Consider the following 14,080-nt stretch of genomic DNA (forward strand, 5'->3'; position numbering starts at 1 on the left):
AGATGTGGATTAAAGAATGAGCAATATTTGGTATAAAATCTCAATTATATAATGAATAATTATTTGAGCTGATTATTATAAAACCCATTTCAATTTAAATTTTGCATGATTATATTTATTATAAAACAAAATTTATTATATTTATTTTCCCAAAAATATTTTTTTTTAAATTATACATTTAATGTTAATTTTTTTAAACATAATCAAATAGATAGATGTCAAAAGATTATTTTAACATCTAAAATTATAAAATAAATAAATAAATAAAATGAATTCAGAGAAGTTTTGGAAATTTTGAATCATTAAATATTTAATCTTAAATACTATATATAATGATAAAATTATTATTTTTTATAAATAAATATTAATGTTTTATTAGTAATAAATATAGTAATAGGTTAAATAAAATTAAACTTTAATCATGTAAAAAATGATTTTTATAACTGTTATTTGATCAAAAAAGATAAAAAAATCACTACAAAATAATACTTTTTATAAAATTTTGAAATAAAAATATAAAATTATTTTTTAAATATTTTTATTGTTGATAAAAATGTTATTTTTAAAATTAAAAATATAAAACTTAATTTTAATTTAATTTCTTTTGAATAATTGAAAGAAAAATAATTTTAAATAATTTTCAATTACAATCTAATTAATGTCATTTATCAGAAGATCAGTAAAGTTGTATTTGTAAAATAGATAAATGCTTGAACATAAATACATTAATAATAATAAAAAGTAAAATAATTAATACAAAATTCATTCAAGTGTTTTACAATAATTTACATAATTAAATTAAATTGTTGGCGATATAAGAAAACTTTACAAAAAAGAGAATAGATAAAATTCAAATAATTATAATAAATAATGTAAGACTAAAATACTAAACATAGAAGTTTATTAACATTAATTTTTAAAAGGCTTAAGATCTCCAAAATATTATTTAATACTAAACCTGCAGTATTTTTTATGTGTCTTACTCCTAAAATCAATAAAATATCTTCATTAATTATTATTTATGTTTTCAAATTAGTATTTAACTTACAATCTTATGTTAACAGACATAATATATTCTTGCTTGTAAATATATCCCAAACAAAAAATAGTTTTTTTAAAAATAACTTTTATAAAATAAAGATATTAATATGTTTTTAGTATTTGAATATTAAATATTCTCTAAACATCTACCTTTTATGAATATTTTTAGGTTTCATTAAAAGCTTTTAGTCTTTTCTATATAATTTGTTTATGATTATAATATAATGAGTAATTAGTAATTAGATATTAATAGATTTTTTTTATATTGAAATTGCACTGGCTATGGTAAATAATTAAATCTAATGTTTATTTTTACCCACAGAAAATTTGGGTCAGTTCAAAGATATATTGGGGAAAAATTCAAAAATACTTAATTGATTTTGATTAATTTTTAGTGTGGGGTAATCAGCAAACATTTTATTAAATAATAACTAAAAAGTGTGGAAAAGTAAAAAAATGAGAAAAACCAAGTTACTTTTGATGTTTGTTTTTTCATATTCGCGCACTTAAGAATTAACAAAAAAAGAGTAAATATACAAATAAATAAATACAAGGAATATTGATTTCAATTTCTATTTTTTGATAAGGAAAAAAGAGAACATTAATTTGTTAAATATTGTTCTAATTTGCAAATATTTAGAGCGAGATATCTTTTCTTTAAATTGGTAGGATTAGAAATAAAAAAGTAAATTAAGATATTTCTAATAATATATAATTAAATTTCAAAAATTGATAAATTAGAAGTAAAATACAAAAAGAAACAAAGTTTAATTCAAGAAAAATGGTAAATTATTTTTCTATCCGCTTGTTAAATAAGCTTTATTCAAATAAGATAGATCATTTTTTACTTTATATGGACCATTGTGCACTTATCTAATCATATTTATTTTCTTTAAAATTAAGGACGACGATGAAATGGCTAGATAAGCAAAGTTAATGGAAGAAAGAATGAAAAAGCAAGGAAAGAAGAAAGTACTTTTACCAGGAAAATCCAATCAAGAAGTAAAATTTATTTTCATAAAAAAATTTTTTTTTAATATATAATATTTTCTAAATGAATAATTAGAAAAAGATCTTCGATTCTGCTGACTACTATAAAGAATAAGAAGAAAAGGAAAAGCATTAAAGTTGAAAGAATGAATCCTTGATCTATCTAAAACTAAACTATAATAAAATATATTTATAAGTGAAGGCAGCCTTCAAAAATAATAGCTATTATTACTCCTACTTTTTATTATAGAAATTGTTAATCAATAAAGCTATTTATTTAATTCTTTACCCATACCTGTAGGATGCAGACAAATTATCTAAAAATAAAACTTAAAGAAACTTTGTCTGTCTAACTAACTAAATAAAACAAACAAACTTGACAAACAAGCTGAGTAAATAAATGAATGTGTAATTTGATTATTCATTGAAAAGCAAATTATTTGTAAATTAAAAAAAAAAAGAAATAATATAAAATAAAATAAAAATACATTTTTATCTATCATATGAAGATTTGTATTCATTGTGTGTAAGATTTGTAATTGTATATATTAACCCAATACTAATATTAATTAATTAATTATTCAATCATTAATTAATTTATCTTTTAACATAAAATGACTCAAAGCATAAAAAAAAAGATTTATTTATTTATTCATTCATTCATTTACAGTTAACTAAATAAATATTATATCTATTTAATAAATAAATAAATACATGAGTAATCATCATTTATATTAAATTTCTATTTCTTAAATTTATTATTATTAATTAATTTAAATTCATTTGTCAAATTTTTTAATTTGACTTAACAAGGATTCTATTTGATTAATATTATTATTATTATTGGTTATTTATTGTCAGTCAGATTGATTAATAATGTCTTCAAAACAAATAAATATTTTCTCTACTTCATTTATAACTTATAAAGATAATCATAACCACTAAAACTACTATTAAGATAAATAGCATATTAAAATTGTTTTTGTTCTTTTTATCAAGATTTTATTTTGCTCTAACTAATTCTTTATTTGTATCTCTAAATAAATTTAAAAAATAGCCATTTAATTCTATTTTTTTTTGAATCAAAGATTTACTTTGTATTTGAGAAAGTGCTTTCAATATGTCCATCTATTACCTTTAATTACTAACTTTATTATGCAGTTATATTATCTATTTGCTAATAGATAGTATGAACCTATTTAATTAATAATAATATTTGAATAAACAGCACTTATTTATATTGTTTGCTTACAGCTCTCATTTATCTATGTGCATTTTCCATTCTCTCTTTTCTTTAATCTAATGTTTCTTCGTATAACTTTAAAAAAGTATTTGTTAATATCCAAATTAATATATTAATTATATTTTACAATAAAATCCATGTCATTCATAACTTATTTTTCCTATAAAAAACCATTTTCTTCATCTTTTTTTAAAATTATATGAATGAAAATCAAAGGAAATTACAATAAATTTAATTTATACCATCTTCTGCTTCTTAGTGCTACTATCTTATTAATTCTTGAAGTTTTTACTTTGAAGCATTTATTTTTTTTTGAAACATTTATAACTACTTTTCGCACTACAGTATATATCCTTTATTTTGGTTTTTTTTATCTCTGGCTATCTCTCTATTTGTATATGTGTGCTTTAATCAAATAAATATTTACAAAATATAACTTTCAATTTACTGTTATAAAATATTTTTTATTTTTTTCATTAGCTTTTCGTTCTCTTGAATAATTTGATTGTTTTCTTCTACATTACAGCAATCTCCATAGTTTTATATCTAAATGTTTTTTTAAATTTCTGCAAACAAACTTTGCACTTCGCTAAAGAATCCTATTTTATTTTTGATATGAGTACATAATATTTTAGTTAAACTAAATCTACCATCTTCCTAGCTTTTTTAATTTTTTCCATTCTATAAATTTGATGTATTAAGCCTATTTTCTTTTGAACTTTATTGGAAGGACATATTATCAATTTTTTAACTTGAAGATTATGATTAAAAAACACAATTAATTAATATTAATTACAAATTTAACTATTTTTTTTTTGATAACAAAAGATAATCAATTAATTAAAATACTTGAGCATATTATAATAATTTTTAGTTCTTTGGTATTAGTAAAATTACATAATTTTTACGAAAACAGAAAAGTTTTCTTTAAAAACGTCTTTCTGTTAATGATTTGAACAATTTGATGAGAAGTAATTCAGATTCTGATTAAATTGACAATTAACATAAAGATATTCTAATTTAAATTTTAAAAGAAATAAAAATTGAGTAATTAAATTAAATTATTTAGAAGAGGAAAATACATAAATAGAAAATAGAATATTAATTTTTGTAATATACTTATTTATTTATTTATTTATTTTAGATTATTTATTTATTATTAATTTATATATAAATTTTTGTTTAATTAAAATAAAGATAATACATTATATCAATCAATCTATCTATCCATCAATTTAATTTAGTTTCACTTTATTTAAATTTATCTTAAAGGGCTATATAGCCAAAGCAAAAATGGTATTTATAGCAATCAAAAAAGGAGATATCTCAAAATTAGTTCTTGAATGCTTACTTATTGTTTTCAATAAATATATTAGTTTTTTCCCAACTTTTCTTAATAGTTTAGCAGCTTATAGTAAATTTATAGGCAAAAATACACTAACTAATTATTTACCCTCACTAGAATTATATATAATTAAATGTTTTTATATAACTAATATATTTATATTTAGAAGAAAAGGAGTATTTATTCGTTTTATATTATAATTAGTTTAATTATTTATTAAAGGTTTAAAAATAAATGATCTTATAACTTATCATCTATCATTTTTATAGTAGGTATGGAGGTAGAGAGAGAGAAAGATGTCTTTTTATTTACAATTAAATTCATTTAACTCATACTATCTGTGCTTTAGATTATACTGTATCACACTTGGTAGATTTTTTTTCAATTCTTTTGCTTAATTTATACAACTTTTTATAAAAAAATGTATTAAATAAACTTTCCAAAATAAATTAATAAAATTTATTTAAATAATATTTTGTTTAATTAAAGTTTTTTTAATTTGAAAATTTTGTTTTTTTCAATTTTTTTGTTTCAATTTCCAATCATTATTTTAAATGCCTCAAAAACAAACTGTAACGAATTTTTAATTTATGGATTTTTAATAAAAAAAATTAAATTACGTTCACTTGGATTGATGTTAAACCTTGCTGCATGCTTTGTAATATAATTCACGTCCTCTTTTACCATTTCTTAAATTTTATCTTTTTAATTTAAAAACTTATTTTCTTTTGCAGTTCTGCGCATCATCATAACATCTGCTAAATAATCTCCACTATTCTAACTGTTAAATCCTCCATTTCTTATAGGCTGATCATAGCAATCATATTTACTTTAATTTTTATAAAAATCATTTATTGTAAGTCTTTGCTTTGAGTTATTGTTGTTATTTTGACTATTAGCTGCACTTATATAGTTACTGTTAGGTAGAGAATTCAAAGGAGGTCCTTTATTATAGAAACTATTTCTAAATGCTATGTGATTTTCAAAAGATGATGCACCGTTAGCTGCATCATAGTTATTTAAAATATTATTATTGTTAGGTTATTGAATCTTAAATTTTTTTGTGGTATTATTGAACGTTGTTCTCATTATTGGATTTTCCTCTGATGGAGAGTTAGGCTCAGCTATCTCTTTGGAGAGTCTTCTCTGCTGAGAGTGTCCTAAGTTAGATTGTCTTTTAAAAGTATGAAGTGGACTTTGGCTTCTATTGGCCTTTCTGTTTGTAGTATTTGCTGCAGCATATAAATACGTATTCGGACTATTGTTGTTACAGCTTGGTGGTAATCCATTATTTCCGTTTATATTTTAATGGTTTTAAGAATAAAAATTGTGACCAGTAGATGAAGGCTGATATTATGCAGTTATTTTTGTATGAATAGAACTCATGTTTGAAATACAATTGTAACCTCCTTATTACTAATTATTAGGATTATTCCCATTTGCGTTTATGTTATTAGATATAAAATTTGCATTTGTCTGAAGCTATCCTCCTTAATTTGCAGGCGAATTAACTTTTATGTTATTCTAAGTACCTACAATTTAACTTTAATTTTAGTTAATTTACTAGTTAGAGAAAAGAAGTGAATTATTGTTAGATGTAGAATTACTACTGCCAACAGTTGAAGCAATAGATGTATTTTATATTGAATGAGGATTAGAAGTGTTAGTTTTTTTGCTGGATTGACTATTTTAAACAATTTATTAAGTGACAAATGGCTTGTGCAATGTTTTCTTAAAATATTTATCACGAATCTTTTTTTATATTTGATCTTCATTTGAAATAGATATTTTAATATTCTCTGAACTCCCAAGTTTTTATGCAGATTTATTTTATTAATTAAGATCATTTTCTTTTTATGACTTATTTTATTCTTCTGGTTTTAATGAGTATTTTTATTTTAGCACTTTTCTTTAATTTTTATTGTCGTTAGTATCGTAATCCTCAAAATCATCCACAGCACTGGAAGGATCTTAATTCTCATTTTATAAACTACTTACTTCCTACTTCTATTATTTTTCTCCTGATAGCTAAGGACTTTTAGGATTAGCTCTGCTATTCTTACTCTCGCCTTCTTTTTTTACCTACTTTTTTGAAGATGATAAATTCATTTATCCTGCTAATCTCTTTTTCTTTCTTTTTTTGTTTTCTTCATCATCTTCTTCCTCCTCTTCATCACTCTCCTCATGAATTTCAAATTCATCAGTATCATATTCCTCTTCTACCATATTTTCATTATATTCTAAGTTTTTTTTATCGAAATTAGATTGGCTATTCCTTTTGTTTACCTATTTGAATTATGAATTATTTCATTAATCAAAAAAAAAAAATGTAAAAGATGCAAATTTGAAAGCAGTTTTCATAATAAATTTGCTAAAAAATGCCAACTCAGATTTTCAACTAACAAAAAATTATTATTATTAGCGAACTTTTTTAATTTATAACTATTCTAATGAAGAAGAATGAATAACTAAAAACAAGCAGATAAACTAACAAAAAAACTAAATTCCTATAAGGGTTTGCTTGTTTGCTTATTTAAGAATTTGATGAAATAAGAAAGAGAAGAATAATAAAGTTTTATAAGAAACTAAGAAGATTAAAAAATTTTGTAATAATTAAATTGATTTGATTAAGATATTGGTTTATTGAGTCTCACTTAATATTTCATTTAAAATTTAGTGATTCTATTTCAATAATATTTTTAATATTTTGTTTGTTTGTTAGTTTGATTGATTGTTTGTTTGTTTCTATTTATTTATTTTATTTACCCCATTTTCTAATATTCAAATTCATTTTTTGCAAACAAAAAATTCTTCTGCTTAAACATGTTTTGCTAAATATTTTACCTAGCTTTCAAATTTTTCAGACTTCTATCTTAAATTATTTTTATCTTGCAAATCATCATCTATTATTTTTATATCGCTCAGCTAGAAAGACTAAGGGAATTTACTGCGTGATGGTGCATTATTGCCATCAGTAACTTTTTAATTTACTAATTAATTTCCTTAACCATTTCCCTCTTCTTATGGTACTTGTTCATAATCTTTAGCATTTTAGAAGTATTATTCTAAAGTTATTCCCTTAGAAAACGAATTTTAGCGCTTATTTTAGTAAAATCCTTAAGACGTTGAACTAAATTATTAATTTTGCTAAATAACAATGGACTACTTCGGTGTTTTTTATTGATAATTTTATTCACTATTTTTTTAATCTTGATGCTTATTTTATCTGAAGTTAAAGCCTGTTATATTCATCATTCCCTTTTATTGCATCAAATTATCATTATACCCCATTGCATTTTGATATCCTTAAGTTTATTAACTCTAACTCTCATTATTATTACTATGAAAACCTGTTAGAGTTTTGTTGAATTTATTCTGAGCACCTCGCTAGCATTTTGATGTCTCAGGTCTCATCTTTTTTAATAAATAAAAAAATAAATTAGCTTATGAATTTATTCGCAAAGATTGTCGCAAGCTATTTTAAAAGTACTCAATTTGCTAAGTTTTACAAAAAATTGCTTTATCTCTTTTCAATATAATATATTAGATTTAATGCTTAATTCATAAATAATAGGCATATTCCCATAATTTCTTATTATAATGGCTAGCTCACTATGCTATAGACTCATATTAAGTTAATTTTTTTTGAATTTTAATGAGTATATTACTTCAAATTGAAATGCCTGAGCCTCTATTGTAGATGCCATATCTTATTCTTTTAAGAATTTTTGAATAACTTAACTAATTGTAAGGTTATCAAGAGTTTTATAGTGTACTTTTATATATAATTAAGCTTAAAAAAATTATATAAACTAATATTGAATTTATCTTCCTTTATTATTTAGTTTTTTTGCCTATTAACTCTGATCGATTTCTTTTTAGTGGTTATCTTTTTATTTACAAATATTCTTAATACTAACAATTTTTACTAAAATAAATTTTCTATCATAATAATATGATTATGTTAATTATTAGATTTCATCTGAAATCTACAAAATTTATAAAGAAATTAATCAATGAGTGAATGAATGAATGAATCAATCAAGTATTTTTAATTACTTTACATCTAAATATTACTTAAATAATATAAAATATTAATATTCTTTCTAATTACTTATCAAAATCTAACATACTTCATTTCAAAACTATTTTTTACTCCATTTTATCTAAATGCTACTAATTTTATTTCTTAAAAGTTTGATAATTCTAAACAAGTTTAAAATTAAAATAGTTATTAAAACTTTTACAAATCAAAATTTGCTTTAAAAAATATCTAAAATTAAATAAAATTCTATTATTTTTTATAATAAAAAAAAATATAATTGCTGTAATTAAAGAATAGGAATTTTCGAAAAAGATTTTGCATATGCTTAACTAATTCTACCAGCATAAATTATAATAAAACTCATTAAAAATATTAATAAATGTAAAATAAAAAGAAATAGTTTTAGGAAAATTTAAAATTTAATTTTAATTAAAGTTTATTTTTTAAACCTAATAGATTTAAATTTTAATTGATCAAAGATTAGTATCTTAAAATTCAAAATATGAAATTTTTTAATTAAACAAATGATTAATACACTACTATATTGTCTAGCTTAAAAAGTTTGGAATAGTATTTTTACTAAAAGAATTAATAATAATATTAAGAATAATGATATTCTATCATATAAAGTGTGTGTATATAGAAAGAGAGTACTTCTAATTTTTAAATATATATTATATCATTTTATTAGCACTCTTTAATTATATCGTAAAATGTATTTTTGATTTATTCAATATTCCACACGTATTGAGCTGATGATATATTATATATAATAATATTATTTTTAAAATATTGTAATTTAATTTTTATAAAATCGATCTCCCTACATATAGGTATTAATTTTTCTAATTTATGTCTCTATAGAGGAAGTATCCGTTAAATTATTTTATAGATTAAGAATAATTAAGAGTGACAATAAAAGAAGATTTAAAATAGAAGTATTTAAATAAAATTATTTTTAATTTCTAATTATCAAAAATTTTATAAAATTATAATTTGGAGGTTTTAAATTAATTTTTATAAATTAAAATTTTATGAAATAAATAATTTTGAATTTAATCAATAAAAAATTTAGATTTAAATTAAGTATAAATCCAAATTTGTTTTGCTAAATTAAAATTTCAGTACAATTTATTTAAAGTTTTATTTTGCTTTAAAATGAATCTAATTTATTTATTACTAAAACAAATAAATAAGTATATTTAAAGTAAAACTAAAAACTGTTAAATAATTACTTAATAAACTGATTAAAAACATATGAAAAAAAATATATTTTATTATTTTAAATAATAAACTTGAGTTAAATTCTATCTATATCAATTGAATTATAAAATTTCTTTTAAATTCTTATCAATCATTAATTATTTTAATGTAAAATAAATGTTCCAAAAATATTGGTATCTTTTGAATTTAATTTAAAATGAAATATCATCTAGTTACATCTCATTAATTTTTCAAATATCTTTTAACGCCCTACAATTTTTTAGTTAATTTTAATCATAATATTTTTATATTACTAGAAAATAATTTACAGATACAATATAAAATAAATGAAAATTACTAGTTTACTCCTCATTAACATCATTGTAATTTAGGGTTTTAAAATTTATATGCATTAAAAAATTAATAATATTCCATTTTAAGGTTCATTTTTTGATAAAAAAACTCCTTGTGTAAAATAAAAAAACTAAGAGTATCTTAATTAACTTTTTTCTGAAAATATCTTTTAAAGAAAATCTAAGTGATTCGTACTTAAACTTTTTGGTCTGAAATGAACAAATAAATATTAATGAAGAAAAATTTTAAGTGTAGATCGGAGAAAATTAAAGATAGAAATTAGTGTTAATCACAAATAAACAAGTTGGCAAATACGTTTTTTAAAATCAATGATATTGATTTACTTTATAAAGATATCTAAATTCCTATTTAATTGAATATCAATTAATATAATTATTAACTTTACTTAGATTAATTCAATTAATTTTATTACTTATCCATAGTAAAAAATCCTTGATTTCGGGCACTTATAAAGTTGATTAATAGGAAATAAGAAATTTTATTTAAAAGGATCATTTTTTGTGATTGATTATAAATATTTTGTAAATAAAATTGAATCTTTTACATAAAAATCAATAAAAAAATTATTCAATCAATAAAAAATATTACAAATAGCTTCAATAAAATGTCAGACTTAAACTTATTTTCCGAAATTGTTAAAACTCTTGACTTTTCTAACGCCTCTAAGGACCGTCTACTTTAGTTCATTTAGCAAAGAGACTAAAGAGTCATTTCTGCTTTGACAAGTTTCATAAAATCTAGAGAGTCAGCTGTCTAAGATGCTCAAAAGCATTAAGCAATGGTTTAGTTAAAGAGAGAATTAGAAGTTGTTTTGTTCGGAAGAGCTATTAATGCTTAAAATGTAACAACTACCTAAATAACTTACACTACCAACGTCTCAAACACTCCTTATAGTCCTTCATAAACACCTTACACTGTTCCTACTACCGCCGGTATTACTTATACTCCTACTACTACAACAACAAATACTTATACAACAGGTATTTCTTCTATTCCTGCTTCCAGTACTGGAAACATAGGTGGAGTGTCTTCTTACACCACCTAAACTTACAATATTCCATCAACAACTTTATATTCAAACTAAACATATGGAGCCTCAACCTTACCTACTAATACCGCAGCAACAACAACAACAACTAATTACACTGCAAATTAAGTAAGATAAGTAATAAATTTATTTTCAAATAACTTTTTTTAAATGCCAAGGATATATTAAATGATCTTCTTCTTTTTATAAAAAGCCCAACTCTAACTCAAACTCTGCTTCTAATGAATATTATGCTAACTTGATGGCTTAGTATTAGAATTAAGGTGCCACTGCAGGTAATGGTACTTCAAATTAAAGCTAATAAGAAGATGGTGATGATAAAGTAAAGAGAGCAGCAGCTAGAAATTAACTTCCAAATTACTAGGCTACTTCAGTATAAACAAAATCAATGAAGAATGAGGTGGAATACGATAACAAAATTGAGAGTATTAGAGCTTAACACAAGCCAAAATAGGATTAAAAAATTTAGGTTAATGTTAGACAAATTTAAAAGGAGTAATAGAGACTTAAAGAGTTTACAGAGAAATGGTAACCAGGCCAACCTTTACACAAAGATTTGTATGAACTTTTCTATAAAATTGTTAACGAACTTGATTTCGCAACTTTTTTATCTCTCCGTCATAAGCTCCACATTGATGAAATTGGTGTCAAAGATCTTGTTAAAGGTTAATAGGAAATTCTTAAGGCAAAACTTGAAAACAAATAAACTGGTATTAATCCAAACGAATTTCTTACCTTGATGAGCGCTGGATCTCTTAACACAGAGGATGTATTCTACTTGTTACAAGTAAATTAATTATCTATAATAAAAATCAATCAACATGTATTAAAAATTATGAGATCCTCTATCCAAGCAATAGAGTAATAGAAAATAAATAATTCAAAAATAAAAGAAAGAGGTTTAGAGATTAGTTAATTGGTGATTTTTCAATTAACTTTGTTGTTTATTTCAATATTTAAGATTATATTTTGATGATACAACAATTAATTTCTTTTCAAAAAAAAAGATTTGTTATTAATAAAATTTATTCACCTTTAAAACAAATTAAATAGATCTTTTTCTACCTTGATTTCAATAACAACGGTTTATTGGATGCTGATGAAATTTTACTTGGTTTTGTCATGCTCTCAAACTCCTCAGAAAAGGAAAAGCTTGAAGCCGCATTTACAATTGTTGATGAAGATGGATCTGGTACCCTTGATATTTCCGAAATGACTACCTACATGAGAAGTGTTATTCGTATGGGTGATGGCCGTAGAGTTAGTTAGGATGTAAATAATTTATTAATATTTTTTTCTGTTTGATTTAAAAAACCCCCACATTGAACAATTTTAATAAAATAACGAAATAGAAATTAAATTTATTAGCTAAATTAAATCTAATGACTTTAATATAAATTTAAATATAAGATTTTAAAGATTTATTTAAAAAAATATATTAATAATAATAATATTTAATCTAGATGGCTTTTGAACATGAATTCTTAATTGAAAAAATTGCTGCTGCAACCGCTTAGGGTATCTTCAAAGAAATGGATCTTAACTTCGATAATCGTATTTCATATGAAGAATTCATCGTATGGCACAATCTCCACGGAACAGATATTGAAGGAATAAAAGAAGAATAGGTACACGTCTAAAAAATTTTGGCTGAAGCTAAAAAGGATAGAAACGAAAAGTTGTTGAAATTCAATGCTTTTACGTAATACATCAGATTTATTTTTTAATTCTTTATGAAATATTTATTTATTATTTACTATTTATGTAAAGCAAATAAAATGAAGACTATCAAAAGATTACAAACGAAAGACTTTAAAAAGTATTAGATTCTAAATTAAACGAATCAAGCATCAATACTTTCAGATAAAAATTACAACTTTAAGATGTTAAATTTTTGGATGCAGTTCATTTCCTTAAAGAATATAAGGTTTCTGAAAGACTTGGTTTTGGTGCTTTCTTCTAATTTATGAAAGAGCTATACGTAAAGTGCTCTGTTAATATTGACTTAAATGCTCTTAAAAATGTAATAAATTAAATTTAATAGGCTTAGATTTTTAAAAATAACAAACAATATTTATAATAAATAAAAGGAATTAACTGACTTTTACAGTGCTATTGATATCGATAATAATGGATTTATTGACTGGAATGAAATTCTTGGTGCTTTCTCTTTACTTTGTACTGGTACAGAAAATGAAAAAGTCAGAGGTATTTTTGACGTTTTTGATCAAAATGATGACCAAATATTATAATTCAATGAACTCTATACTCTTTTCTAATCCTCCTTTAATCTTATCTTCATGAGAAATCCTGATTCTGAATTAGCCAGATAGGATCCTGCTAAATTAGCTTTCTCCATGGCTCTTTCTGCTTTTACTGATAACAATCTTGATCCATATACTCATGGTCTCGATTTAAATACCTTCTCAAACTGGTATAAGAAATTCGATATCATTTGAAAATTTTGTGTTTATTAGCTAATAAAATAAATTAATTTTTGTGACTTTATAAATTATATATATGTTTTCTATTCGTGTTTTCTTAAATAATTTTTTATTAAGAATAATTTCAGATTTTCAAAATTTTAAATAAATTTATTTGATCGATTGATTGATAGATAGATATATAAATTTTTTATAAGGTTGAGTTTTCTTAGAATACAATTTATAATTGTTTCTATTTATTTGAATCTATTTGTTTTCTGATAGAAAATTTATAATTTTAATAGAAATTTGTATTTAAGACAAATTAAAAATATGCTTTCATAATAATTGATATTAAAAACAAACT

At 21.8% G+C, this 14,080-nt stretch overlaps 4 protein-coding genes across 4 annotated transcripts; 2 read left to right on the forward strand and 2 right to left on the reverse strand. All coding sequences in view use genetic code 6, as the record gives it.

Moving 5' to 3' along the window:
* Positions 1 to 1,497: 1,497 nt before the first annotated feature.
* TTHERM_00420760 (transmembrane protein, putative) lies at positions 1,498 to 2,173 on the forward strand (the record flags this gene model as incomplete). Its single annotated transcript, XM_001033331.3, has 2 exons — positions 1,498 to 2,043; positions 2,108 to 2,173. The coding sequence occupies 2 exons, from the start codon at positions 1,498 to 1,500 to the stop codon at positions 2,171 to 2,173; spliced, it is 612 nt and encodes a 203-aa protein (XP_001033331.2).
* Positions 2,174 to 2,940: 767 nt separating this feature from the next.
* On the reverse strand, positions 2,941 to 4,111 carry TTHERM_00420770 (transmembrane protein, putative; the record flags this gene model as incomplete). The annotated part of the gene is made up of 7 exons (XM_001033332.3): positions 3,925 to 4,111; positions 3,723 to 3,873; positions 3,517 to 3,662; positions 3,402 to 3,457; positions 3,284 to 3,349; positions 3,126 to 3,226; positions 2,941 to 3,067 (listed from the first exon to the last, which is right to left on the reverse strand). Exons 1-7 carry the CDS (start codon positions 4,007 to 4,009, stop codon positions 2,941 to 2,943), a joined length of 732 nt encoding a protein of 243 aa, XP_001033332.3. The 5' UTR covers positions 4,010 to 4,111.
* An 889-nt stretch (positions 4,112 to 5,000) lies between these two features.
* On the reverse strand, positions 5,001 to 8,551 carry TTHERM_00420780 (hypothetical protein; the record flags this gene model as incomplete). The annotated part of the gene is made up of 4 exons (XM_001033333.2): positions 8,288 to 8,551; positions 7,464 to 8,033; positions 5,240 to 6,905; positions 5,001 to 5,026 (listed from the first exon to the last, which is right to left on the reverse strand). Exons 1-4 carry the CDS (start codon positions 8,324 to 8,326, stop codon positions 5,001 to 5,003), a joined length of 2,301 nt encoding a protein of 766 aa, XP_001033333.2. The 5' UTR covers positions 8,327 to 8,551.
* A 2,295-nt stretch (positions 8,552 to 10,846) lies between these two features.
* Positions 10,847 to 13,749, forward strand: TTHERM_00420790 (EF-hand pair protein; the record flags this gene model as incomplete). Its single annotated transcript, XM_001033334.3, has 6 exons — positions 10,847 to 11,407; positions 11,484 to 12,077; positions 12,344 to 12,562; positions 12,754 to 12,992; positions 13,061 to 13,313; positions 13,381 to 13,749. The coding sequence occupies 6 exons, from the start codon at positions 10,847 to 10,849 to the stop codon at positions 13,747 to 13,749; spliced, it is 2,235 nt and encodes a 744-aa protein (XP_001033334.3).
* Positions 13,750 to 14,080: the final 331 nt, after the last annotated feature.

Source organism: Tetrahymena thermophila (genome assembly GCF_000189635.1).
Source record: "Tetrahymena thermophila SB210 genomic scaffold scf_8254475, whole genome shotgun sequence".
NCBI lineage: Eukaryota > Ciliophora > Oligohymenophorea > Hymenostomatida > Tetrahymenidae > Tetrahymena > Tetrahymena thermophila.